This window comes from Balaenoptera physalus (assembly GCF_965194825.1).
Source record: "Balaenoptera physalus genome assembly, chromosome: 7".
NCBI lineage: Eukaryota > Metazoa > Chordata > Mammalia > Artiodactyla > Balaenopteridae > Balaenoptera > Balaenoptera physalus.
The window spans coordinates 20,100,930-20,127,122 of NC_138886.1; the positions used below are offsets into that span (position 1 = coordinate 20,100,930).

A 26,193-nucleotide genomic window follows, 5' to 3' on the forward strand; every position below is an offset into this window, starting at 1 on the left:
TATTCTATTTGTGTCACTGTAAAATAGATTTATATATAGATAACTACAAAATAGTTGCTCAAGATATGCTACGAATTTTATATTTAACCCGAGTCACGCTTCAACATAAAATCCAATGTCAGGCACTAAAAGGATATTTCTCAGTAAGTACATGATGTCTGTGGTCACTGGTTACTGCTCATCCCAGAATGCCAGGAGAGAAGCCAGACCAAGTGGGTCCCTGCCCAAGGAATTCCCTAACAGCCCTGGCCTTTCACTAAGGCAGTGGTTCTCAAAGTGTTTTCCTTAAAGGCCTAGGGGTTCCAGAGCAAAGGCCTAGAAGTACCCATGAGGCCTGAATAACAGGGTGGTGGTGACTAGACCTCCAAGAACCCCTACTTTCTCCGTCTTTGATACCTACAGCTTTGCTTTTTGTGGGTGGTAAATGGTGGCTCCCCTGAAAGACAGGCCTACGACCTAATCCCCAGAACCTGTGAATGCAAACTCATTTGAAAAAAGGCTCTTTGTAGATGTAATTCATTTAAGGATCTTGAGATGAGATCATTCTAGATTATCTGGGTGGGCCCTATATGCAATGACAAGTGTCCTCATAAGAGACATGTGGGAGATTTACAGACAGAAGAGGGGACAATACAGAGAAGAGGAGGCAGCATGACCACAGATTAGGAGCCATGCGGCTCTACAAGCCAAGGAATGCTGCAGCCACCCAAAGCTGAAGAGGCAAAGAGCAGATCTCCCCAGAGCCTCCAGACGGCGTGTGACCCTGGCCCAAGACCTTGATTTCAGACTTCTGGCCTCCAGAACTGTGAGATCAAATTTCTTTTGCTTTAAGCTACCTAGTTTGTGGTAATTTGTTACACCAGCCACAGGAAACTAATACACTAGGCGTGACTAAATTGGAAGAAATACCTCCAAAGCAGTTAACTTTGCAAACCACTGACCTCCACCACCCCCAAAGTTTTCTTTTGCTTCGTTCTTACTCATCCCCGGGACTGAATCTGATATGGCCAGTCCAATGTGCCCGCAGAGCCTGCCTGGGGAAGTTTCAGAAACAAATATCTTCCTCTGGGTCTTACCAGATGGTTCAGTGCTTATACTCACCCCGTCACATCTGGCACTCACAAGCGCCCTGTGGCCAGACAGGGAACCAGAACAGAGGACAGGGCCCGTGTCTGTTCCGTCCCCATCCACATCCAGCCCTAGCCTGGGCCCTGCGGCACGGTATGAACTCAATCAACATGGTGAATGAACGGCATGCCCAAGGGCGCAAGACTTCCAGCCATGAGCTTGTCTGAAAAACTCTTGCGACTCCTATCCTGGGGCCGTTCCCACTGAGCCCTGCAGCCCAAGACAACGCAACCAAACAACTTCTCAGTGGATTGGGGGCTCAAAGACAAATTCCATTTCTGGCCATGTTGAAGGAAGAGTCCCAGTGATGCCCAGTGCCCGGGAGTCAGACAACGTTCTGAGTACAGTTTCTACATCATCCCACCGAAAATGCTAATGCTTCAAGTTCTACCAAGTCACAGTAGTAATGAGAAGTCCTCATCACACTGGACTTCGGTCCCACCCCTGCTTGACTTGATTTTCCCATCTGACGACAAGTGGGCTAGAGTCTGAGATGTTGAAGGCTCTGGTGGAGGCCAGACCTCTACCCTGAAAGTGTGCATGTCTCCTTGCACAGGACGGGGAGCAGGGCATCTGTCTGTGCTCCAAGACTCAGCCTGAGGGCCACTCTACCTCCTCCAAAGGCCACTGTTTCTTTACTCTAGTACTTTAGCCACCTGAAACAATGTTAAGATGGGGGGGAAATCTCTAATCACAGTGTGTAAGCAATGACTTGGTTAACTCCCTCTAGAATAAAACCTCATTAAAAGACTCCAAGCATTACGAATGAGGGTTAACTGCCCTCAAGGTGAGCTTAAATACACTCTTCATGAATGCATGGCTACATGGGGTGTTAAATGAATTAACACACATCCAGCCATGATTTCAGGGGCCGTGTTTACCCTGCTGCAGAGGCTGACCACTGACCTAGGCCTCCAGATCTACCCAGCTGCCCACCTACCGATGACCTGAGTACAAATGATTATTATGCGTAGATGTTGGCAGGCTTCTCCTTGGCAATGCTTTCCAGGTCCAATGAGGTTTGTGCCTCCCCCATTCCACCAGAGCTGTTCTTTCCAAGGCCTCCTGGGACCTCCATTCTCCTAGATCCAACAGTCCCTTCTGGGTCCTCATTGAGTTCGTCCTCTATCAGCAGCCTCTAACGAGCTCCCCTCTCTCCTCCTCCAACTCTTTCCTCCCTAAGCTCTGGGCCTGCCCGGTGGGCCTCCCACCTTCCAGCCACTCCCCCATCTTCTGCTGATTCCTCTTCACCAACCCAACCCTTATATGTCAACCTGCCCCAAGGATCAGTTCTAGAGCCTCTTCTATTTTTATCCATACTCACTTCCTACGTGATCTCACCTAGATTCATGCTTTTAAATATTAACTATGTGATGATAAATCCCAAATCATATCTCCAACCTGGACCTCCCCCCCACCGAGCTCCAGACCCGCATGACAACTACCCGCCGGACACTTCCGCCTGGACGCCTAACACGCACCCATATTTACAGGTCCAGACTGAGCCGCGGCTACGCCCCTTCCCCCAAGTCAAGAAAACAATTCTTCTGACTCCAATCCCAGTGCTCTTCCCGCTAAACCCCGCAGCCTGAGACACTGTCACGAGATAACAGCAGTCTTCTCCACTTCGGTTAGTGTAATTCCGCCTCTCCAGCTCCTCAGACCCAGACTCCGGGAATCATCCTTGTCTCTTCCCTCTCACTCTCTACGAAGCAATGTACCAGCAAATCCTATCAACCCCAGCTTCAAAATATGTCCAGAACCTGACCACTCCTTACCACCCCACGGCCACCACTCTCGTCCAAGCCGCCTTCCCCTCTCTCCTGTCTTGCTGTAGTATTCTCCCAGCCCGTCTCCCTGGTCCTACCCTGGCCCAACGCCCCAGAACTGACGTTCGGCACAGCAGCCAGAGCCATCCTATTCAGCTAGGCCAGCTCGTGCCTCTCCTCGGCTCAACACTCATTTAGGGGTCCGTGTCTCACTCGGCGCAGGCGCCAGAGTCCTCGCCCCGACCCTCGGGGCTCTCTGTGACACGCCCCACGCGCCTGCGGACCGCATCTGCTCACACCGCCCCTCTCGCTCCCCCCTCGCTGGCCACACCAGCCTGCTCGCTGCCCCCTGCGCACGAGGGCAAGCTCCTGCCTCAGGCCTGAAGCGCTCTGCCCTCCTCCCCAGACGTCCCCACAGCGAGTTCTCCACTCCTCCAGGTCTCTACTCAAACATCCCAGTGCCGGCAGAGAGATCCGTGGCAGCCTGATCCAAAGCGCCCGCCGTCTCAGCTGCACCCCAGCTGCAGCACTCCACACCCCCTCCCGGCTCCACGACTTCTGCTCAGCGTTTACCCTCCATTCATGAAACATGCTTGTTACTTCTCATCCTCTTCACTGTCTCCCCAAGCAGAATGACAGCTACAGGAGGACGGGGACTTTGTCTCCTCGGTTCACTGTCACATGCCAGCACCTATGGCAGCGCCTGGCACGGGGGAGGTGATCAATAAGCACCTGTTCACTGAAGGAGCCAAGAACGAGCCCTGCAAAGGTCAATGCCATTGTGGCCTTCGAGGCGTCTCCCTCTACCCACCCCCGCAAAAGAACTGTCGATGGTTGAACTGCTTCAGCTGATACCCAGGACTGAAGGCAGCAATGTCCCACCCATCTGGCCCTCGGTACAACACGGGCTGAGGACGTTTCACCGGAGCCAACGTTCTGAATAAGTGAAGTTTATTCCTGAAGTGGCACAGTCTTCTCTCCATCCTTTCCAATGGGAATTTTCTTAAATGTAACGCACTCTTCCTACTTTCTAAATTGCCAAAATACAGCAGCCTCGGTAATGCTCTAACACCAACTCTTCTTTTCCTCCAGCTTTACTGAGATACTACTGACATATAACATGTAAGTTCAAGGCGGACAAGGTGATGATCTGATATTACATAATGACCTCAACTCTTGAAGATGCAGGGTCACCATTATATCTTCCATTAGCAGACTCGGGCCCTCAGGCAGGCATGGGGCGCTGACACCCTGTCTCAGGGTGACAACTGCCAGGGAGCCTGCAGCCTCCACCAGTGGCTCTGGGAATGCCCCCTCTGCTTCTAACAGGTCCCTGATCTGAATCTGCCTGCCAGTTCCATGTGGTTCTGGGAGACCTTCAGAGGTAAGGGCTCTACCCCACTGCTTTGTGTATCCCTGTGCCTAGCCCCTGGTTGATGTCAGCTAACGTCTGCTGAACGATACAAACAGAAAACGGCAGGTGCAAAAATGCCAGCATGCAGGGTGGAAGAGATGCCGGTGGCAATGATGCCAATAAGGGGGTGGGTGAGGACAGGGCAGCTGTAACATACCAAGTGGCTAGGACGGGCCAGCCACAGTGCTGCTTCAGGCCATATGCATGCACTGTCTCCCTGCTCTTCACAATGCCTTACACAGCAGGTAGTTTTGCTCTACAGATAAGAAAACTGAGGACTGGAGAAACAGTGACTTGCTCATGGTCACACGGCTTTCTAGTGACAGAAGCAGGATTCAACCAGGTCTGCCTGACTCCAACCCCTGGGCTTTTTTAATCATTTGGATGATTTCTGTTTTTTCTCAAGAGAAAAGAAAATAATAAAAACACTTGTTGAATGGATGAACAAATAAATGACTAAATGACAGGAAGCTCCAAGGGGTGGGGAACGTGTATATTCCCTTGTCTCCTACAGTATCCTTAGTATCTTGACCGAACAGGCACATGCTAGATGCTAAAAACAGGAACACGGAAATGCAAGAAAACAAAGGAATGGAGGGCTCCATCTCTGCCACAGAGAAAGGTGTTTGGGCTCTGTGTTCAGTGCTGACCTTCAACTCTCCTTGATTTGCCCTAGAAGGGCTGCTGTTCTCACACCTGTCCTTTGGATGTAAAGAGTCCTGTTTTTAGCCACAAGGACAGAAAACATAATGGGGACAAAGGTCGCAGCTTTACCACTAGCCTGGAAGGGCCAAAAGAGAGAAACTACAGCAAAACCCCAGTTTCCACAAACCCCAGTAACAAGGCAGCTGTATTTACGATTCCACCCATGATTCAAATCTTCACGCCAACACCCATGCCTTAATAACTCTCAGAATGATCTACTTCTGGCATGTACCACTGATATATTTTAATAAATAGTCAAGTAGAAAAGATTACATTAATAGATTAAAACTAATAACCTATTAAACAACTCTTAACAGTCTAGAAATTCAAAATAACCTACAATGCATAAATATATCATTAGTTTGAGTTAATTCTTAGGCACCTAATTTTCTTCAATGTATGGTGTCAGTCAGCCACAACGCTGGGTAATACTGCAGCTCAGAAAGACAGCATGAAGACTTAAATATTAAGAGTTAATTCCCTGGTTAATTTAAACCTAAAATAGAGAAAAGCAGGAGTCTGGAGCAATGCTGTCAGGTCACAAACTCTGACATGTAGCAGGTAGGGCCCTCTGGGGAAAGCTGGGAGCTTCTTTCAAGGGTGCCATGGCACATGGAAGGTTGGCCCAGGTCAGCAGAATTACTGTTAATAGCATCTTAAACAGATGCACTGCCTTCGTTTTCCAATGGGTCTGGCCTTGGTACAATACTTATCAGCTAGCAATGCGCACGGCTCTCTGAAGCCCCACCTTGCCGCGGCTCTCCCTACACAACTTTGGGACCCTGCAGACTCAGGAATTCTCACCCACTTAGAATGCCCTTGACAGGCAGGTGGGGAAGGGGAGGCCACAGAGGAGCCCATGCCCACTGTCCTGCATCTTCCGGGGCACCCGTGGTGGCCCATGCAGACCCCAGAGAGCAGGTAACTCAACCACAGAGTGAGGCCATACCTAGGTTCTCTTGCTGGCCATATAAACAGAGGATAAATACACCCTTTCTGCCGTCAATGTTATTTCCTGCTGAGGCTGTCACTTGGCCTCGATCTCTGATGCCCAACTCCTCTGGCCATCCTCGTTGGAATGAAACGTAAAGAAGCTTCCCAATAGGACTGCTCCCCTTCTATCCTGCCCACATTGACAACTGATACCAGGAGCTGCCCAGCTGCTTAGAAAGCTCTGCCGTCCCTCCAATGTGCTCGTCCCATCCTGGCACTACATCTGGCCTCCACTCCTCTGCTCTTCACCCACCAGTCCTTGAGATGGGCTGATGACAGACTGAGGTCTGGAATGCACAGCCAGCTCTGTCCACACGCCCTAATGTGAGCACCTGGGCCTGGACCCTCACTGCCCAGAGGCGTGCTGCCCCCGGACACACAAACGAGACTCCTTGCTACACAGTCCAGCCCTCCAAGGGGTTTGAGGATGATAAACTAGGTGTGTGGACCATTATCAAGCTTCCTAACCTGCCCACACCTCTCTTTCCTGACGTGTAAGCACTAACCTCAAAGGGTTGTCTAGAAGATTAAAGCACAGGGTTTCCCTGGTGGCTCAGTGGTTAAGAATCCGCCTGCCAATGCAGGGGACACGGGTTCGAGCCCTTGTCCAGGAAGATCCCACATGCCACGGAGCAACTAAGCCCGTGCGCCACAACTACTAAGCCTGTGCTCTAGAGCCCGCGAGCCACAACTACTGAAGCCCACACACCTAGAGCCCGTGATCCGCAACAAGAGAAGCCACCGCTATGAGAGACCCGTACACCACAACGGAAAGTAGCCCCCGCTCGCCGCAACTAGAGAAAGCCAGGGCACAGCAACGAAGACCCAACGCAGCCAAAAAAAAAAAGAAGATTAAAGCACAGAGATGTTCATAAGGCGCTCAGCACAGCACCACACACATAGTGGGACTCATTAACTGTTAGTTCTCTTCTCCTGTCCTTACCAAGCACTCGCCAGGCAAAAGGTGAAAAGTTTGGTCCAACTATGAAAAAGATGAGCTCTTAGGCAATGGGCGGAGAACTCATAAATGAAGGCAGGAGAGGAATGTTTAGCCCCTGTGAAAACCAAAGGAGTGGAAGGCACGGCCCCCTACACGCAGCAGCGATGATGAAGAGGGAGAGGTGGGGACACACGTCGGCAGGTTCACTACAGGATGGGAAGGTGGGCATGACCAAGATGGTAGGTGTGATGTACCCACGCTCTTAACCATCGCGGTTTGCATCGAACCTGGAGGAAGTGGAAGCCAAGGGGTGAGGATTTTTCTCTCCTGTTGGCACAGCCAGACAGACAGTGAGGCTGTGGATGTTTCCCGAGATACTTTCTCAGATCGAGGGCCCTTGTCATTAAGGGGCTCAAGAAGCAACCAGGTCAGATCATCCTGGTTCCATTCTCAAGAATGTGCTTCTTCAGGACAAGACTTCCAGATGCTCTGAACTGGTAACTGCAGCTTCACAAGGAGAACTTGCTTAATTTGCTCAAGGAGCACAGGTGGGAAACTCGAGCTGGGTGGGTGGACTGAGCCCAGGTTCCCTAGAGATCCCAAGCACTTCCCTTTGCTGGACCACCCCAAGCTCAAGAACGCAGTACCATTTGGAAAAAGGATGTACCGATTTTGACGCATATGACTTGTAGTTTGCATTTCTGGGGCTGTCTCCAGAGGACAAAGCCAAGGATGTCTGAATTTTCCAGAATCGGCCCTATTTGTGCAGAGGCTAGGCTTAACAGTAACTGATTAAGCAGCAAGGGAACTCTGCCCATGCAGAAAAGCAAGGGGTCCCTTTGGAGCAAGTATGTGAACCCTCAGAATCACCCTGCAATTTATGATTTTTGTAAACTTTGGCCCAAGCTTGGTAGGGTGAGAACACACATTTCTGGAAATCAAATGAGCTCCAATTACAGGAACATAAACCTAGAGTCAAGATGAAGATGCAGCCTGACTAAAATATACCCAGAGCTGGTTCTCAAATAATTCATTCTGCTAATACCATACTGGTCATTGACTAGCATCAGGCCTACTGATACTATTGAAATTTTGTGCAAATAAGGTTAATTTGTTTAGGGCTACTTTAATTTTCCTGCTGAAAACCAAAATGCTAAACAAGAAGAAGATATTATTTTAAAAATAATTATGCAGCCGTACACATGTGGTTATGAGATTAAACTCTCCACCAGTGGAAAATCTTGGCTTAAAGGACAAGACTCAGCAAGGCCCAAAGCCATTTGATTATTTGGCTGACGGTGAATGAGTCTATTTCCCAGTTCTCTTTGAGGACAAGGGATGCCAATCACTGCCTCAGGTGGCCCCTGGGAGGAGCAAGTGCAGGACACAGGATGTGGGTCACGGTAGCCCCTCCACAAACACGAGCTCCACTCCCACCCACACTCATCCTCACCTCCAGCCTCTCTCCCATGTCCAGGCTCTATGAGAAATCAACTGCCCTTTCTCACCTGTTGAGATGGCCCACACTCTGTCCGCGGAGTGTGTTTCTCTCTAAATAAATCCACTTCTTACCTATCATTTTGTCTCCTACTGAATTCTTTCTGCGATGAGACATAAAGAGCCTGAAATTCATTAAGTCCTGAAACCAGCTAGACCAACTTCCACTCTTCCTCAACACCGGTGGGGACGTCTTCTGTGCCGTTTCTTTGTGACAACTTTTGGGGCACTAATACCTGTTTGGGGGACTACCTTGGAAGGGATAACATCTAAAATCGTAAGCGCAAATCTTGACCAAATTGCACGGTGGATAAGTAATTTAGAACTTGACTTGTCACAAGGATAAATAGAAATCTTAAGTGTCTTCTCTGCAAACACTAGTAAAAAGGATTTAGCCATCTAGATAGGTGACCTTGATTTGTTCCATCTGCTAGAAGCCTAATTTGAATCCAACCCCTTGTAACTGATGGCTTTCATGTTGTACCTGACTCAGGGCTGAATTTTTGGAATGGGAACTATGAGGCCTCTGTGTTTGTGTGTTCATATGTATCTATATGTGTGTTGTAGGTGTATGGTATTGCCAAAAATTAATTCGTAAAAGAGCTCTACTTAACTGGCTTTTAAAAAATTAAGCACTTATATAAATACTCAGAAATAGAAAATAATCTGGCCAGAATGAATTTCAGGTTCATGGCATCTGGAAAATATTCAGTACTAAACTGATATCTGGTATTGAAGGTGGCTAAGCTTGTTGGTTTGATTAATAGAGACATGTAAGAGTCATCAGTGTTAAGCATAATACTTCTGTTGTACCGAGGTTTATCAGAGGTCAAATAAGACCTTATTCTATCTTCTACAAATTTGTCAACAAGAAAAGTAAATGAGAAAAAAACTTTTAAGAAAAGTAAGATATGTGTTTTTAGTAAACGAAGGTGTGAAGAATGAAAAAAACTGAAAAGAGTTATGCATGATCATTAGTTGGGTAAATGGATTTTGTCAGGAATGGGCTAAAACAAGACTGGATTTGGTTTCTCCCTCCAAAGTTTTCTTGAAATGCTGCTTATAATAACAAATAGTATGAGTTTCTTTGCCTGTAAGTGATCTGTATTTGTTTTTGAGATCTTTTGTAACTTTGATTAAGGAATAAGTATTGTCTCACAGTGACCTATGATCTTATTTGACCAAATGTTTTAAAACTTTTGACAAGCTTCCCAAATACCAAATTTTAATTAAGTTTCTTTTGATTTCCAGATAACTGTGGGGTACTTTAGAGATCCCCTGAGGTCTCTTTAAGAGAAATATTTAACTAGGATTATTTGGTATGTTAAGTTAAATGTGATCATTGGTAATTCTGGTTATTGTAACCAACTTTCTTTATCGATTACACTGTAATCAGATGTTTAAACATGTATTTTAATTCTTTTGTCATTTAAAGATACTTTTGTACTCTGATGCTGTTACAAAAAGTGCTTCATGATCAAGAAGATTCATAGAAAGGCTATGGAAGCAGTTACAACAGTTCCACACCAAGATGATGGCTATGTGAGGATTCCAGCCCATACTGACTTAAAACAAAGAGCTGCCCTGCCCCTGGGGCCCCTAGATCAGGCATCCAGAGATTTTTACTCCCGGACAGGCAGGGTCAATGCCCCTACTCAGCCTGGAAGCAGTTACAGAAGATGGACCATCGCCCTTCTGAAACCTCAGATTGGGACTCGAACCCATGAGGCCGGGACTCGAACCTGGCCAAAACCCACTGTCTTCCAACTGAGATCACACACCTGGTTTCAGGACTCAATGAAGCTCAGGTTCTTGATGTCTCATCACAGAAAGAATTCAGTGAGAGACAAAGTGATAGGTAAGAAGTGGATTTATTTAGAGAGAAACACACTGCACCAACAGAGTGTGGGCCATCTCAGCAGGTGAGAAAGGCACCAGGGTATGGGGTTGTCAGTTTTTATAGGGGTGGGTAATTTCATAGGCTAATGAGTGGGAGGAGTATTCCAGCTATTTTAGGAAGGGGTGGGGATTTCCAGGAATTGGGCCACCGCCCACTTTTTGATCCTTATGGTCGGCCTTGGACCTGTCATGGCACCTGTGGGTGTGTCATTTAGCTTGCTGATGTGAGCATATACTGAGGCTCAAGGTCTGGTGGAAGTCGATTTGTCCGCCATCTTGGACCCATTTGGTTCTAATCAGTTTACGTCATGTCCTCAGGCTATGTCATTCTTTCAGAGGTTGTGCCCTGCCTCCTTCCCTCCTGTTTTACTTCTGATTCCCATAAGAATATGGGAGTAAAATCTCTGAGGTGGTAATGAAACAGGACGGAAGGGGGCAGGGCACAACCTCTGAAAGAATGACATAGCCTGAGGACATGACATAAACTGATTAGAACCAAATGGGTCCAAGATGGCGGACAAATTGGACAAGTTGACTTCCACTAGACCTTGAGCCTCAGTATATGCTCACTGTAACACATCAGCAAGCTGAATGACATACCCACAGGCGCCATGACAGGTCCAAGGCCGACCATAAGGATCAAAAAGTGGGTGGTGGCCCAATTCCTGGAAATCCCCATCTCTTCCCAAAATAGCTAGAATACTCCTCCCACTCATTTGTCTATGAAATTACCCACCCCTATAAAAACTGACAACCCCATACCCTGGTGCCTTTCTCACCTGAGATGGCCCACACTCTGTTGGTGCAGTGTGTTTCTCTCTAAATAAATCCACTTCTTACCTATCACTTTGTCTCTCACTGAATTCTTTCAGTGATGAGACATCAAGAACCTGAACTTCATTGAGTCCTGAAACCAGGTGTGTGATCTCAGTTGGAAGACAGTGGGTTTTGGCTGGGTTTGAGTCCCAGCTGCATGGGCTCAAGTCCCAATCTGAGTTTTGGCTGGGTTCGAGTCTGGCCATGTGGGTTCAAGTCCCAATCTGGGTTTAGGCTGGGTTCGTGTCCTGGCACGTGGGTTCAAGTCCCAATCTGAGGCGCATGGTTTCAAAAGGGCCAGGTGTATTACATCGCTGGAGAAGGAACCTCATGGGCATCTTAAACCTAGCCACTTATTTTTTGGCTCCTAGAGGTGAATGCTAAGTGGCAACAGAACTTTGCTGACACTGTGTGAAACTGAGCAGGACCCTGTGGGGCCCTCCTCAGTAGAAATCTTTTCTGTGTCCCCATTTCTTGTTTGTAGGAAAGAAGCTTCAGCCTCCTAGACCTTCCCTGAGTACCAAAGGGCAGATTCAAACAGTTGCTTGTCAGGGAGGGGAGGGAATGCAGAAACAAAGGAAGAGCAGTGAAGAAACAGAAGTGCAATAATAAAGCAGGGTTCTGGGTTTTCCTCAAGGAATATACATAATATCTCTGAGTTCTTCTGCAGGAACTAAGGCCCCCATCCAGGTGGAGGTTGGTAACTTCAGGCTGAGTATGATGCCTGGAGCAACACCCTGTTACCTCACCACCAACCAATCAGAAGAAAATCTGCACACAGTGGAAGATAAAAGACTCTGACCCCCTCCCCAAATGATTAACTGCGATTGATTAACTTCCCCTTTTTCCCTTTAAAAACTTTCATGGTCAAGCAGAATCTTGGGAGTTGGTTCTTGGATGCGAGTCCATCTTCTCCCCAGGTTGCTGGCCTCCTGAATAAAGCAATCTTTCCTCTCCAACAAAGAACAAAAAAAAAGAAATCAATTGCCACCCACTGTTCCCTCCTCCTAGGAATGGAATTCAGCATCGTGGTGATGGTGGTGATAAAAACAAGCATTTATTGAGCACCTACTATAGGCCAGGTATTGTGCTAAGGGTAGACATATCATTATTACTGCACTTAATACTCACTGACACCACTATGAGGGAGGTATGAATATAATCCCCATTTTACAGATGAGGAAACTGAGGTCAGGTAACTAGCCTAAGGTCACACAACCAGGCAGTAGATGGTGCCAGATCTGAACCCAGGTAGTCTGGGCTCAGAGAGAGGGTGAGTTAGATGCCCAGCAGACCAGGCATGGAGAGTGGGAGCCACAGGGACCATGCCGCTCCACTCTGGGGCTCTCCCAGGACCAAGCAGGAGGCTGTGCATTTTGGATGCAGGACTTACACAATGCTTTGCTGAAATGGATTCCTCAGCCCTGAAAAAAGGGCCTTTTGGAAGCTCCCTTCCAAGCCTATCTTCTAAGATCCTGCCTGTCCTGAACCCTTGGCAATATGTCTTGTAACATCTTGCCCCCTGCAGTTTATTCTCCTCCTGGCAACCAGAATGATCCTTTTAAAACCAAAGCATATCATGTCACTCCTCTGCTCAAAATCCCCAGTGGCTCCCCATCTCACACAGGGTAAAAGCCAAAGTCCTGACAAAAGTCTCCAAGGCCCTACGCAGCCACATGGGCCTCCTTGCGGTTGCTCCAGTAACACTCCTGCCCCAGGGCCTTTGCACCTATTGTTCCCTCGGCCTGGAATGCACTTCCCCCAAATGACTGCTTGGCTCAGTCCCTCATTTCCTTCAGATTCTTGTTCAAATGTCACCTTCTTGCTGATACAATACTCCTTCTGACTCTCCCAACCCCCCTCCCTGCTTTCCCCCTACAGCACTTTTTACCAAATGGCATACAATGTGTTTTCAGTATTTATTATGTCTCCTCCACTCCCACTAGAACATCAGCTCCACAAGACCAGGGATTTCTGTTTTGCTCACCACTGTATTTCCAGAACCTAGGTCAGACCCCAGGACTTAGCAGGCACTCAGTAAGTGTTTGTGGAATGAATGAATGAGACTTGGTCTTATCACCTTCTCCCCGACCCCAATCTCCCTGTCTAGAAGATCCTGATCATTTGTTAGGCAACTGGTACACCCGGTGAACAAGTGAGTCCCTCAACTTCTTCTATCCCGGGCTGTCTTATCTCCAGATGAAAGGGTTGGACCAGATTATCTACAGAGTCCTTCCAGCTCTGAAAACCTTCAACTGACAAAAAAAAAAGGGCATAATTCTTCATTACAGCAAGCCTGTAGCTACATTTACTTGATTATGAAAACTGCGTTTCCTTTAGAATTTTCCACAGTTAAGGCCCCGCAGCCTCCCACGCTTCTTAAAATAAGTGACATTTGGCTGCAGTTGTGCTACGTGATCTGTAACCTGCACACTAGGTTAGCATTAACCTCAAGTGCTGGAATCAATGGTCTTGTAAGATCGACCCAGGTTGGGTTACAGGGAAGTAAACCAAACCACAGTTAGTTGTTTCCTAGGATCAGAAACACCACCTCTCCTTGTCCCCCTCAATTTGACACTCATTCCTTAGCAGCCCATGCTGTTGGTTTTGGGGTTTAGCCAGAGGCCCTCTGGAGAAGGAACAAAATTAGGTGTTCTGGGCCAAAAGGAAGGAGCTGGGACGAAAGCAGACCCCGGTGTGATAACACAGCATGTGCGGCACGGCTGGGAGCAGGGAGCGGAGGCCAGAGGGTCACAGGTCCTTCAAGGTCAGCCCCGACCAGGGCCATCCAGCCTAACTCTGACTTCAGGGAGCCTCGGGTCTTTGTCTCCCCATCTGAAACAGGGGCTGCATGAGTCTAATGTTCCATCAAGTATCTACAACTCTAAACCCCACCTGGCCAATCTAACCCAAGGCCGGGGTCAAATTCACCAGTGGCGTCAGCTAAGGACTATGTTAATGTTCTCTGGCCAAACGTCCAGAGATGTTTGAAATGCAGAACTTATTTCTCACACTGAATGCTAGGTCACTCCACAATAATGCTGCTTTGGTCCTTCAAAGATGCTCTGTTAGCTTTAATGACAGAATCGGTATAAACGCACTTGTGAGCTCCTTTGGAGGCCCTGCCTTCTGGACGAGCCCCCAGCCTATGGCCCAGCCCTGGTCCCCTAACAGGCTCCTCTAACCTCTGTAAACTGATCACTTCCTACGGGGAAGCAGGAGGGCACAGCGGTGAGGCACCTGCATCAGAGGAGTCAGACCTGGGCAGGCACGCTGGCTCTGCTGCTCACTTCCAACTGGGCAGCCTGATGCCTGTACACCTCTCTGGGCCTCAGCTTCCTGAGCAGTAAAATGGGAATAATAAGCGCATCCTTCACAGAGCTGTGATAAAGATTACATCAATTAATAAATGTAAATCACTTAGCTCAGAGCCTGACTAAATGGTAGTTGTTATTATTATTATTAGAAATGTTTTCTTTACATCTCAAGTCACACACTAAGGTCTGGGCTGGCCCTTCCTGGTGTATATTCCGGCACTGTGGTAATAACATGGGGGGGGGCTCCATCACTGAGTATACGCAAACCTAGGTTAATCAGGGAGAGCAAATAGATGGCACACATGCCACCTCCCGCCTCCCCTGACCGGGGCAAGCGTCTCTAATTTATCGCAGCACTCTTCTCCCTCTCACTACAGCCTTGGGCTGATAAGACTCAAAACAGAGCTTCAGGCACCTATGAGCACGGTGGGGAAACCCGCCTGCTGTCTTCTGATCACCAGGCAGAGATGCTGGTATGGGAGAGATTCATGCGTTAGAGAGTGAGGGCAAGGACCACATCCACATACAAGTGATGAGGAGTGAAGGGAAATTTGTCTCCATTCACTGCTGCAGACCCAGCACTTTGAACAGTGCCTGCCACACAGCAGATGCTCAAATATCTGCTGGATGAATAAATTAGCATCTAATCCACCGGAGTCCATAGCACAGAGCACTGGGCCTAACCTAGCAGGTGCTCAATGAACACGAGAGGGCAGTGGGGGAGGCTGGCTAGACCCTCACTTGAGTACAGCATCACCGTGTAGAGAAAGCACTGGCTTAGGCAGGGTCAAGGCCTGACGCTGCCACTCACTCAGCACATGACCCTGAGCAGGGCCTTTCTTCACCATGTGTACAATGAAGGGCGTTGGGAGCGGGGAGGGGAACCTGACAAAGCCCAAGGCCCCTTCCAGTCCTGACACTCAGATCCAGGAAACTCTTCCAGGCACTGCCAGTCTAGGGACTCCCACTGCCCCGCAGGCCATAGCCTCATACACTGTTCTTACGCAAGATTCCACTACCAGGGGCCCAGGAGAGAAACACAAAGGATCTGGGCAGCTGCTGGCCACGCGAGTCACTATCCAGATTCCCAGGCCCAAGCCCGGCCGTGCAGCCCTCCATTCCAGCCCACACTCCTGACTCCTACATCATGCATCTTCTCCCATCTCACTCAGTGTACCTATCCCATAAGCACTCACTGAGCACCGGCTGGAGGCCAGCCCACAGCAGTGAACAAGACAGACGTGGCCTCTGCCTCTGGAGCTGGCAGTCAAGAGGCAGAGAAAAGTACAGAAATATGTGGAATAACTGAAGAGCATAAACAGGCCATGAGGGACACAGGCAGGGTCAGAGGGGGTCAGCAAAGGCTTCTCAGAGGGGAGGATGGAATTGAGACCTGAAGGATCAAAGGGCACGAATCATGGGAAGATCAGGGAAAAGAACATCCCAGGCAAAGGAACGGCAGCTGCAAAGGCTCTCAGGCCAGGGGTTGGCAAGCCATGACCACTTGTGTATTTACGTATTATCTATGGCTGCTTTCGAGTTACACTGGCAGAGTTGAGAAGCTGCCACAGAGACCTATGGCCTGTGAAGTGTAAAATACTTTCTATCTGACCCTTTCTAGGTAAAAATGGGCGACCCATGGTTTACAGTGTTACATAAATAAGAGAAGGTCAGGGTAGCTAAAACAGACTGAGCAAGGGGGAGACATACGAGGAGACTGGGGAGGTGGGTGGAAACCAGGCCATGGTGGCTTGGGTGGGACACACTGACCTCCAGCCTGGTATCTCCTGCAAACGGGGGCCAGAGTGATCTCCCTGAAACACAGGGCTGAACACCTTACTCTTCTGCTCTCTCGGTTTCCCAAAGCACGTTGCACAGAACACTGGCTCCATGGGATAAACCTCAATAAGAGCGTTCCATAGTTAAGTAAGTTTGAGAAACATGTCATTCCCCCCTCTCTCTCTCTCAGATGCTCTCAAGCAAACACACTAGCACATGAAATGCTTGGAAAAGTCCCACAGCAAAGAAATCTGTTGACTTTGTTTAACTCACCATCCTTCCAATTTATTTGGCCATAGAACCCCTTTTTTTCCATAAAAATGTATTAACATTTAAAGAACCAGTGTTCCATGTGCTAAAGGGCAAACTCCTCTGCTTGGCACACCCAGCTCCAGTAGGTCATCCCAGAGCCTGTTCTAGATTTTGAGGGTGTGGCCTGGGGAGCCATCTCTCTAGTCTGTCCCTTGCCTTCTTCTTGCCTCCAATGCCCTAAATAAAGGTCATCTGGCCACTGCAGCTCTGCTCTACCTAACGAACAGCAGCAGCAGCACTAACATTCATACCAAGTAAGTGCCTGCCTGCGCCCCTGGTGGCGGACGTCTACTACATGGGCCTGTCCAGCATCGCTTTCCCCCATCTTTGGTAACGACAGCCCAGCTCTCCTATGGGGACCACCCCTCCCCCACCTCCTGCCAGCTCCGAGGGTGAGGTCTGGCTAAGCAGAATATCCCATCCTCCTGCTTTGGAGGGACGGGTTCAGGATACGAGCGCAGGACCCAAGCGGTACCGATGAATTCCAGACTAGGATGGGCGTCCCTGGAGTTCACAATGCAGCAGCCGAGATTTGGGATTCAAGCCCAGGTCCTTCTGCCCAGTCTTGCACTTCTTCACCCTAAGTCTCCCCCAACGTGAGCGGCCAAGGCCAGTTCAGCACTGAGTCATCCTTAGATTCCAGTCACAGGTGTCCAGAGAGGGCACCAGGAGGGCTGCAAAGTGCTACCCACAACCTCATATCCTCCAGGGAAGTATGACCACTTCTCAACAGAGGGAGCTGGCCTGGACCATTCATCCTTTCAGGTGGAAGGTGATGACCACAGAGAGGTAGCTGTTAGTCGTGAAACCAGGGAGAAGACGACGGTGGGGGGGGGGGGGTGCGGTAGGGGGCGGGGGAGGCGGAGCATACCTGCTTGCCGTGCTTTTCCTTCCAGCTGCACTGGCTCCGTCAGCCTGCAAAAGAAACCCAGAACATCTAAATCAGCCAAGAGGAAAACACAGATTCTACCCACTGTACCTTACCAAGCTCCCGCTCAAACACCAGCCTTCAGAGGGGTGAGCCAGCCACAACGCCCTGCTCCATTCTTCCAGGCTAGAAAAGTCTGCCCCCAGTGGTAAGAGGGAGTTAGGACAGCCAACCCCCCCGCCACCCCAATTTGCTTGGCCCTTTAAATCCAACTGAGCACCCACTGCCAACACAAACCCAGCAACCACAGAGCCCTGGGGACTCGGTGAAAAGTAAGTAACCAACTAAATCTGAGATTGGATTGCACCATTTTCATTTTCAGCTGGGATTTCCAATAAAACAGTAGCTGAAGGTTTATTCCTACCAACTGGAGGGGGAAAATCCTATTATGTTAAAATAGTCCGTCCCCCAACCCTGAAAGCAGGATGAGGCAAGAGAGCACTGCTTCATAATCTCTTTTATTTGGGGTTGGGCGATGGGAAGATAAGGCTGACCAAATGAAATTTTCAGAAATCATAAAATTTTGGTTCAGATGGAGAGACTGAGGCCCTGGGAGGGGAAGGAGCTGCCTGAAGTCTCAGGAGGACTGCGTGACAAATACCCGGGGATCCTGACTCCTAGGCCAGTGCTGGGGGGGGCCTCGATGAGGAGGCCAAGGACATGGGGAAAACGCCTGGGTTCTCCACCACCCCTGGTTGGAGATGCATTCCCCAGCTTTGTCAAAACATTAATAATAATAGTAATCACAGTTAGAATAATGCAGGTTCAAGACTCTAGCGTACATGTGTTTCCAAATTCAGAACCTTTCCAATTTTAGAAAGGCAATGTGGCGCATGTGTTCTCTATTTTGAAATAACCCTGGCAGGGTCTGGGGAGCCCCCGGTACTCAAGCACGTTGATATTTCTAGAGTAAAACTTATGCAGTCAGCCCTAAGTGGGCTAAATAAAACCGGCCACTAGCCTCTTCTCCCTTCAGGTCAAGTTCTGCCTCCTCACCAGTTACAAAACATCTTTTTGTTTTCAAGCTTTTCGAATTTCAGGATTGCAGATGAAGGATTGAGGACCTACAATAAAAACAACAGCAGCTACCTTTGGATGAGTGCTTTCGAGAAGCTGCAAGCTGGCAAAACCAGATGGCGGGCTTCAATTTAAACAGTCAATATATAAAAATAAAGGCATTTCACCCCCAAGAAAGCCAGATTTCAGCTTCTGAAAGCAACACGTAGTCCCACATGACTGGTCAGCTAGAGCTGACATACCTGGCTCACCAAAGTCCCCACCACCCACTCTTGCCTACTTCCCACCCCATGGCCTGGCCCCTGCGGGTACCCTAGACTCGCTCCCTGAGCTAACTTCCCACCCAGCGCTAGTGTGTGGGCATTCAACGCCTCTCACCAAATCCTCTTGATGGGTTCCCCAACACACATACACAATATCCCCATTTAAGAATTTCAGGCATTTATCCAACATCCCACAGCTATAAGCCCAGGTCTGGGTCAACTCCAATGCCCACCTTCCTCCGCTCTGGAATATTTTATCTCCCTCCAACACTCAGGGAGGGACAATCGGGAAATGGGGTGAATACACACAGCCTCCACTGCCCACACGAGGGAAATGGAAAGGTGAAGGACAAATAGGGAGGTAGAAACGTGAGGCCTGGGAGGGAGCAGTTAATGGGATGCCAGTGCATTATTTCCATGGAAGAAACAAGAAAGCAGAAAATGGTTTGCAAATCATTTCACTGGGAGCAAAAGAACACGATCAATTACAGCCTCTTTCCGACATCTTGCATTCCTCAAACTTGTATGGAAAGCGAATGGGAAGAAGTTGTTCTAATGCTCATATCAGAAGAGGCAGAAGTGGTAGAGGTAGAAATTCTGTCCCAGAGAGCTTTAAAAAATGGTAAAATCCCCAATGATCTCTAGCCTTTCAAACTGAACTCTAGGCATGTATTTCTACAATTTCATACATACTTTTAATGTTGTTTTAATGTTGTCTTTTTTTTTTTTTTTGTCCTTTTCCTTCACAATTTCACAGAGTTGACCAGTTCAAGCGTACTGAACATGGGACTGGGTAGGGGAAAAGAGTCTCTCTTTTAGGCACACCTGACCATCTCCACCCATTTTCCCTTTCACTGTGTTTATGATATTTGAGCTTCTTATCACTGGTAGCCACATGCATTTTTGTTTTCCACCCATTTTTATAAAACAAAGACAAAATGCTGAAAATTTTCAAAGAGCTGTCCAAACAAATCCTTTTGCAGAAGCCTAGATGGTACAACTGGGGAAATGAGACGGCTGGAGGGAAGAGTTCATCCCTGCAGGGTGGGAAATGTCTGTTTATTGGCAGAGATGAGAAGCAGATATGGGAAGGGGGGTAGAGATGGACAATGGGCACAAGTGAGAGACGCCCAAGAGAGCACGTGTCAATATCACAGCACCTGTCAATCAGTCTCAGCCTTTGGGCCTGGCTGAGTCCGGACCCACCCTAACAACAGGGGACAGCCTCTCGGGCCCCCCCAGCCACAGTGCTGAGGGCACCCATTCTCATTGTAGAGATCCCTAAGGTGCCAGGCCGGCTTTGTCTGTGTCCTCACAAATATCTCAAAGCAAGCCCTACCGTTTGAATTAAGTTGACTTTGCCATTTTCCTAGGCCCAAGTGGTCTACTACCAGCAATTTCATGCAATTCATCCCAAACCACAAACTCACCTTTACCCAGTGTAATCTGATCTGATTCTCAATTTGAACCAAAGTTCAGGAGCACAGGGCTTAGAGTCAGACAAGTCTGAGTTCAAGTCCTGGGTCTGCCATTTTCAAGCTATATAATCCTTGGCAGTTCATCTGCACTCTTTAGGCCTCAGTTTCTTCATCTGCAAAATGGCAATATGCCAACTGGGCCCAAGAAACTGAGGCACAGAAAAACAGAGTGACTTGTACAAGATTACACAGCAGACGAGCAAGAGGCAGAGCCAGGCCTGGACTGAGCCAGGAGTCTTCCCAGCCTGTCTCCGGGCCTGATCTGAATCCTGGGCTGCAAGTCAGAAGGTCAGGAGCATCTACCAGACCCCACAGCCCTGAGGCCTTCTCCAAAGGGCTGGTCAGAATGATACTGAATGCAGCGATGTAGGTAAACTCGTAAGCACAGGCCAGGGATGTGTAGTAACCACTAAAGTAATGGAAACTCTATTGCTGTTGCCACTGGACCATGTGCTCCTAAAGATGCAGCTTCTGCCTGGCTCTGTCCGGGTCTCACTTTGAACCTTGGGCAAGCTCTTTCCTTTCCCTGGACCTGAGGTTCTCACAGGTAAAAACAGGCACGGGAGGCACGAGAGTTCAATCAGATCATCTCCCCCTCCTTTTCATCTCTGATACTCTATGTGGAGCTGACCCAACCTTAACCAAACCCCTCAAGGGTAAATGAAATATGGTGGGGGAAGTGGACTCATGAGAGGCCCTCTTCCTCACTTTCACATAGCTGGGGGTAAAGGTATCCAAGCCCCCCCTTCACCACGCCCCCACTCCCCGTAAGGGCACCTGCTTCCTCTCCCAGCCCCATCCATTCCTTAACACACCAGCTTCTTCTCAGGACCTGGGCAAGGCTATTTTTAGTTTCATTCGACCCTCCTCCTCCCTCCCAAATGAACGTTAAGTTGTTCTTTTCCATTCTCTTATTAAGGATTTTCTTGGAAAGAAAATATTATTCCATACCCAGAAATTTTATTTCTAAATTTGTGCGAATGTAAGTTGTAAGACATTAGCTGCATTTCACATTTTGTGCAAATGGCAGAAACAGGCAATTCGTGTGCTACGGGATGGGGGCTGGCCAACGATTTCGATAAAATAAACCCTTTTTTAATTTAAATGCTAATGCACTGAATTAAAATTTAATAACTGAGGAAATTGAAAAGCCGAGCAGGAATATTGGAAATAAATCCAAGCAGAAACAGCTGAAATTAAAAATTCTAGAGAGTGGGAGGATAGCAGCTAAGCTGTCTTATATGATTACATTTTTTTTCAGAATGAAGCAAAAAAAAAAAAAAAAAAATCCTATCTCTCGCTGGCTCTAGGGCAGTAAATCCACAGTGCTGTGATTTATTGCTCAATTTTCCTGAGGGAAAAAGGCTTTCTTTCATGCTGAAATATTTCATAAATTTCAAGCCAGCATAAATTCTTAATTTAAAAGTTATGGAGGTCACATTTAGTGCACTGGTATGGTTCCAAAATCTTAAAGGAATAGCAGCGACCAAAAAAAAAAAAAAAAAAGCAAAAAGGAGGGGTAGAATTTGCTCCTTTTTTTTTTTTTTCCTTTTTTCATTTTGGTTTTAATTTGTGAGTTGAAATTTCATTATTAAAGATTCTTCCTGGATGGATGGAACCCAAGCAAGCACATGGGGAACTGGTGTGTGCTTGGAAATCTGCTGCAAAAGATGAAGAGATAAAGACTTAATTCAATTATAAAAAGGCATTTTTTTTTTTTTTAAAGCCACTTGAGGAATTTCTGGTAAAAATTTCCTTCCTTCATTGCCCGGGAAGGGGTGAGAGTGGGGGAGGGTGGCCAATGTAATTGCTTCTCTTAGATCGCCAATCTTTTGTGCACACTGATATATTCATTTGTTATACAGCTGTTCAGCAGCGGAAAGAATGCTGGGACGCCCATAATTCTAAGCAAATCAATCAAAAATTAATGATTTGTCATGCTTGCACAATGGAGGAAAACAGCTCCTTGGGTCCTGGCTGCCTGATCTCGAAGAATGAAATGCCTTTCTGCGATAAGAGAGCAGAGCCAGAGGCTCAGGGAGGCCGAGGGGCCACTGCAAATGTGAGGGCTCATGGACCCGCAGCTCTGAGAGGGTGGAGCGGGCATCTCCGAGATGGTGCATCAGCCGGTCAAGCCAAGGATGGACTTGAGGCAGCACATTTCCGTAGTGGTATAATTAGGATCTTGCCTTTTCCCTCCCCCACTGCAACACAAAAAATTGCTTCCTCTCTGGAGACTTCAATGACTCCCCCTCCCCCCCAGCAGATTTGATTAGTCCCTGTTCATTGTTCTCCCAACACTGCTAACACACCACCACCAGTGCGTTTCACCTGCTCTATGGGATGGGGACCACAGGTCCTGGAAGGCCTGTGCTTCCCAGACTTTGTGCTCCTCCTGGATAAAGACTGCATCCTACACGTGGCAATGTCTCCAGCACCCAGCTCAGGGTCTGGCATAAATATTCAGCAAATAAGGTTGAATCCGTTAATTATTATTTCTCAGGAAATACTGATACCGAGAGGCTGCTTAGATGAATGATAAACTGCATTGGCAATTATACTTGGATAAAGTGTAACAACTGATCTTAAATAATCACTCCTTTCTTCATTCAACAGATATTTCTTGAAAGCCTACTATGTGTTAACCACTGTGCTTGGCTTCGGGTGGACAACCTCAAATCCACTAGTGGACAATTCCAAAGCCCCAGTGTTCACTGCTTCTCGGCTTCCTTCCACCCTTGGAAAGGAAGAGTGAACGTGAACCAGGAGAGGAGGGATGTTCTCTGCATGCTCAAATGTCTTTGAAATCTCATTTTCTTTCTTACTAATTCACGTGAATGTTATATCCACAAGTACCAAATGCATATTAGTCCAAAATATGTCTGTGTACTGCATATATATGTATGTATGTTAGTTTGAACACAAAAATTCTGTTTTAAATTTCCAACTGGTATAACTGACCCTGCAGGAAGATGTGCAGCGTCAGTGGTGAGTGAAACCAAGTGCACTTGACCTGGAGGCCTGCAGGAGGCACCGAACCTTCGAGAAGCACCTACCAGAGCCCCAGGACCTGCCCAGAAGATGATTCTACGTCCCCTACTATTTACTGAGAGGAGGACAAGTGGGTCTGAAACAACTCAAACCTCATTTATATATCTCTTTCCTTTCCAACAGCCAGTGGATCCCCCAAATTTAACTTGAACTTTCTGTCCCATTGAGATACATGACTCAAGTCACAAGAAAGTCATTCGCTCATCTGACAAGTATTTACTGAGCTCCTTCTATGCACCAGACACTGTTCTAGGCAGTTGGGATATATCCCTGCCTTCACTGTGATTATATGCAGAGGGGGCAGATGGTAGTATTAGGAGTAATAAATTAGTAAGATACATAGTATGCTAGAAAGTAATCAGTTCTATGGGGGGAAAAATAGAGAAGGGCAGGGGATAATCAGAATGCTGGGGGGCTTCCCTGGTGGCGCAGTGGTTGAGAGTCTGCCTGCCAATGCAGGGGACACAGGTTCGAGCCCTGGTCTGGGAAGATCCCACATGCCATGGAGCAACTAAGCCCGTGCGCCACAACTACTGAGCCTGCGCGTCTGGAGCCTGTGCTCCGCAACAAGAGAGGCCGCGATAGTGAGAGGCCCGCGCACCGCGATGAAGAGTGGCCCCCACTTGCCGCAACTAGAGAAAGCCCTCGCACAGAAACGAAGACCCAACACAGCCATAAATAAATTAATTAATTAATTAAATTTAAAAAAAAAAAGAAAAAAGAATGCTGGGCCAAGGGAGGAGCCGTGGGCTGCAATTTTAAATAAGGTGATCAGAGTAGGTGTCACTGGGTAAACAATGGAAGGTGAGGGGGTTGGCCATGTGGTGACTGGGGAAAAAGGAATGGCCAGTGGGAAGACCCAAGGGCAGGAGTGCACCTGGTGTGCTCAATGCACAAAGAGGATGCCAGTGTGCCTGCGGCAGAGTGAGCGAGGACGAGAAGAGGTCAGGGGGCAGAGCCTCACAGCCACTGAAGGGCTTTGGCTTTTACTCTGGGGAGCCACTGGAAGGTTCTGGCAGAGTCAAATGCAATTTGACTTCCATTTTAAAAAGATCATTCTGGGGCTTCCCTGGTGGCGCAGTGGTTGAGAGTCTGCCTGCCAATGCAGGGGACACGGGTTCGAGCCCTGGTCTGGGAAGATCCCGCATGCCATGGAGCGGCTGGGCCCGTGAGCCACAGTTACTGAGCCTGCGCGTCTGGAGCCTGTGCTCCGTAACAAGAGAGGCCGCGATAGTGAGAGGCCGGCACACCGCGATGAAGAGTGGCCCCCGCTTGCCGCAACTAGAGAAAGCCCTCGCACAGAAACGAAGACCCAACACAGCCATAAAAATAAATTAATTAATTAATTAAAAAAAAATCATTCTGGATGCTGTGTTGAGAACAGACCATAGGCAAGGATGAAGGCGGGTGAGGTTACCATAACAGCCCAGGAAAAAGATGAAGGTGGCTGGGACCAGGGTCGTGGCAGTGAGGGAACTGAGGAAAAACATTGCGTTCTGAATATACTGGAAGGTAGAACCAATAGGACTTGCTGACGAACTGGAGGTGGGGTATGAAAAAAAGAATCAGGGAAGATTCCAAAAATCTTGAACCAAGAAAAATGGAATTGCGTCTTTCTGGTGCGTGAGAATATTAATCATCAGCACAGCACTTTATAGATTGTTACACTGCACTGAATCCTCCAATAACCCCGTGAAGAAGACACTGCAGTTTATCCCCTTTGACCAAGAATTAACCAAGCACCCAAGGGGCCAAGAGATGTACCCAAGGTCACACAGCTGGCCAATGGCATGGCCAGGGCTCACACATGTCTTCTCACCCCAAGTCCACGGCCATTTCCTCTACATACCTGGCCCTTCATCTCTAGAACCAACGAATCAAACCTGCCCCCAAACGATGTAGATAAACTGTTTTCCTATCCAACCACTGGGCCCCAACTCAAGCACAGGTAGTCCCCACTTTTACACACCAGGTGTTCATGAAAAACATCCACGAAAGGTGACTGTACCAACACTGAACAATAGCTTTGCAAGTTAAAAGAGGATTCCATTCCCAGGGAACTAAATCTGTTATAAATTCCCTAATTAGACCTTGCTTCTTAGATCACATTCAGTGATATGTTTCTAGCTTGTGGTACTTGGTTCTAATTTTGTATTTATTTTCCCAACTGAACATGGTTACTCAAAGCCACTGAGTGGTTCCAAGCTTGAGGGGTGGAGTGGAGGCTACCAGAGAAGACTCTGGGTTAAAAGAATTGGAACCCAGGGGGCTGATACCATTTTTCGGTTGGTATTTATAGAGTTCAGACTAGATGCGTGATTCTGAGCAAGGCCTTGGGGGACTGATACTAAGATGAATCAGACATGGTTCCTTATTCATTCACCCAAATACTACCCATTAAGTGCCTACTATGTACTGGGCACCAGGGAAGTTACTGGGGACACAGCAGCAACAAGACCAGTGGGGGAGACAGGCCGTGATTATTTACTTCATGCTACCCATTTATAATTACCAACTGAGAGACATGCTCTGAAGAGAAAGTCCTGGGTTCCATGAGCATCTTTAACAACAGGATCCATTGAGACCATAGGATCAGGAAGGGCTTTCTTGAGGGAGGATGCTGGAACAGGGCACACAGAGCTCCCATTCAACAGTGGGAATGCAAAATCTAATGCAAATGGAGCTAACACAAGCTGGGTGCCAGTGAGCAAGCAGAAGGGTGCCATCTTGCCAAGCTGGGAAGCCTGGGTCCCTGAACCCTGCAGGGCTGGAGACTTCTCTGAGGGTCTCCACCTCTGGAGGAAGGGACCAGCCCACTGACATGGCCAGGCTCACACAGGGAGCTCCTGGCCAGAGCCCAGAGGCTGAGGGAGGCCCCTCATTGACT

The 26,193-nt window shown here is 48.1% G+C and overlaps 1 protein-coding gene across 17 annotated transcripts in view; it reads right to left on the bottom strand.

Annotated features, from left to right (window-relative positions):
• ZNF618 (zinc finger protein 618) overlaps positions 1-26,193 on the bottom strand; it is a 185,835-nt gene that overhangs the window by 71,864 nt on the left and 87,778 nt on the right. For all 17 annotated transcript variants that reach the window (XM_082470290.1, XM_082470283.1, XM_082470298.1 and 14 more), the window contains exon 2: positions 17,441-17,484. In XM_082470290.1, the coding sequence (XP_082326416.1) occupies positions 17,441-17,484 (44 nt within the window). The remainder of the gene's footprint in view (positions 1-17,440; positions 17,485-26,193) is intronic.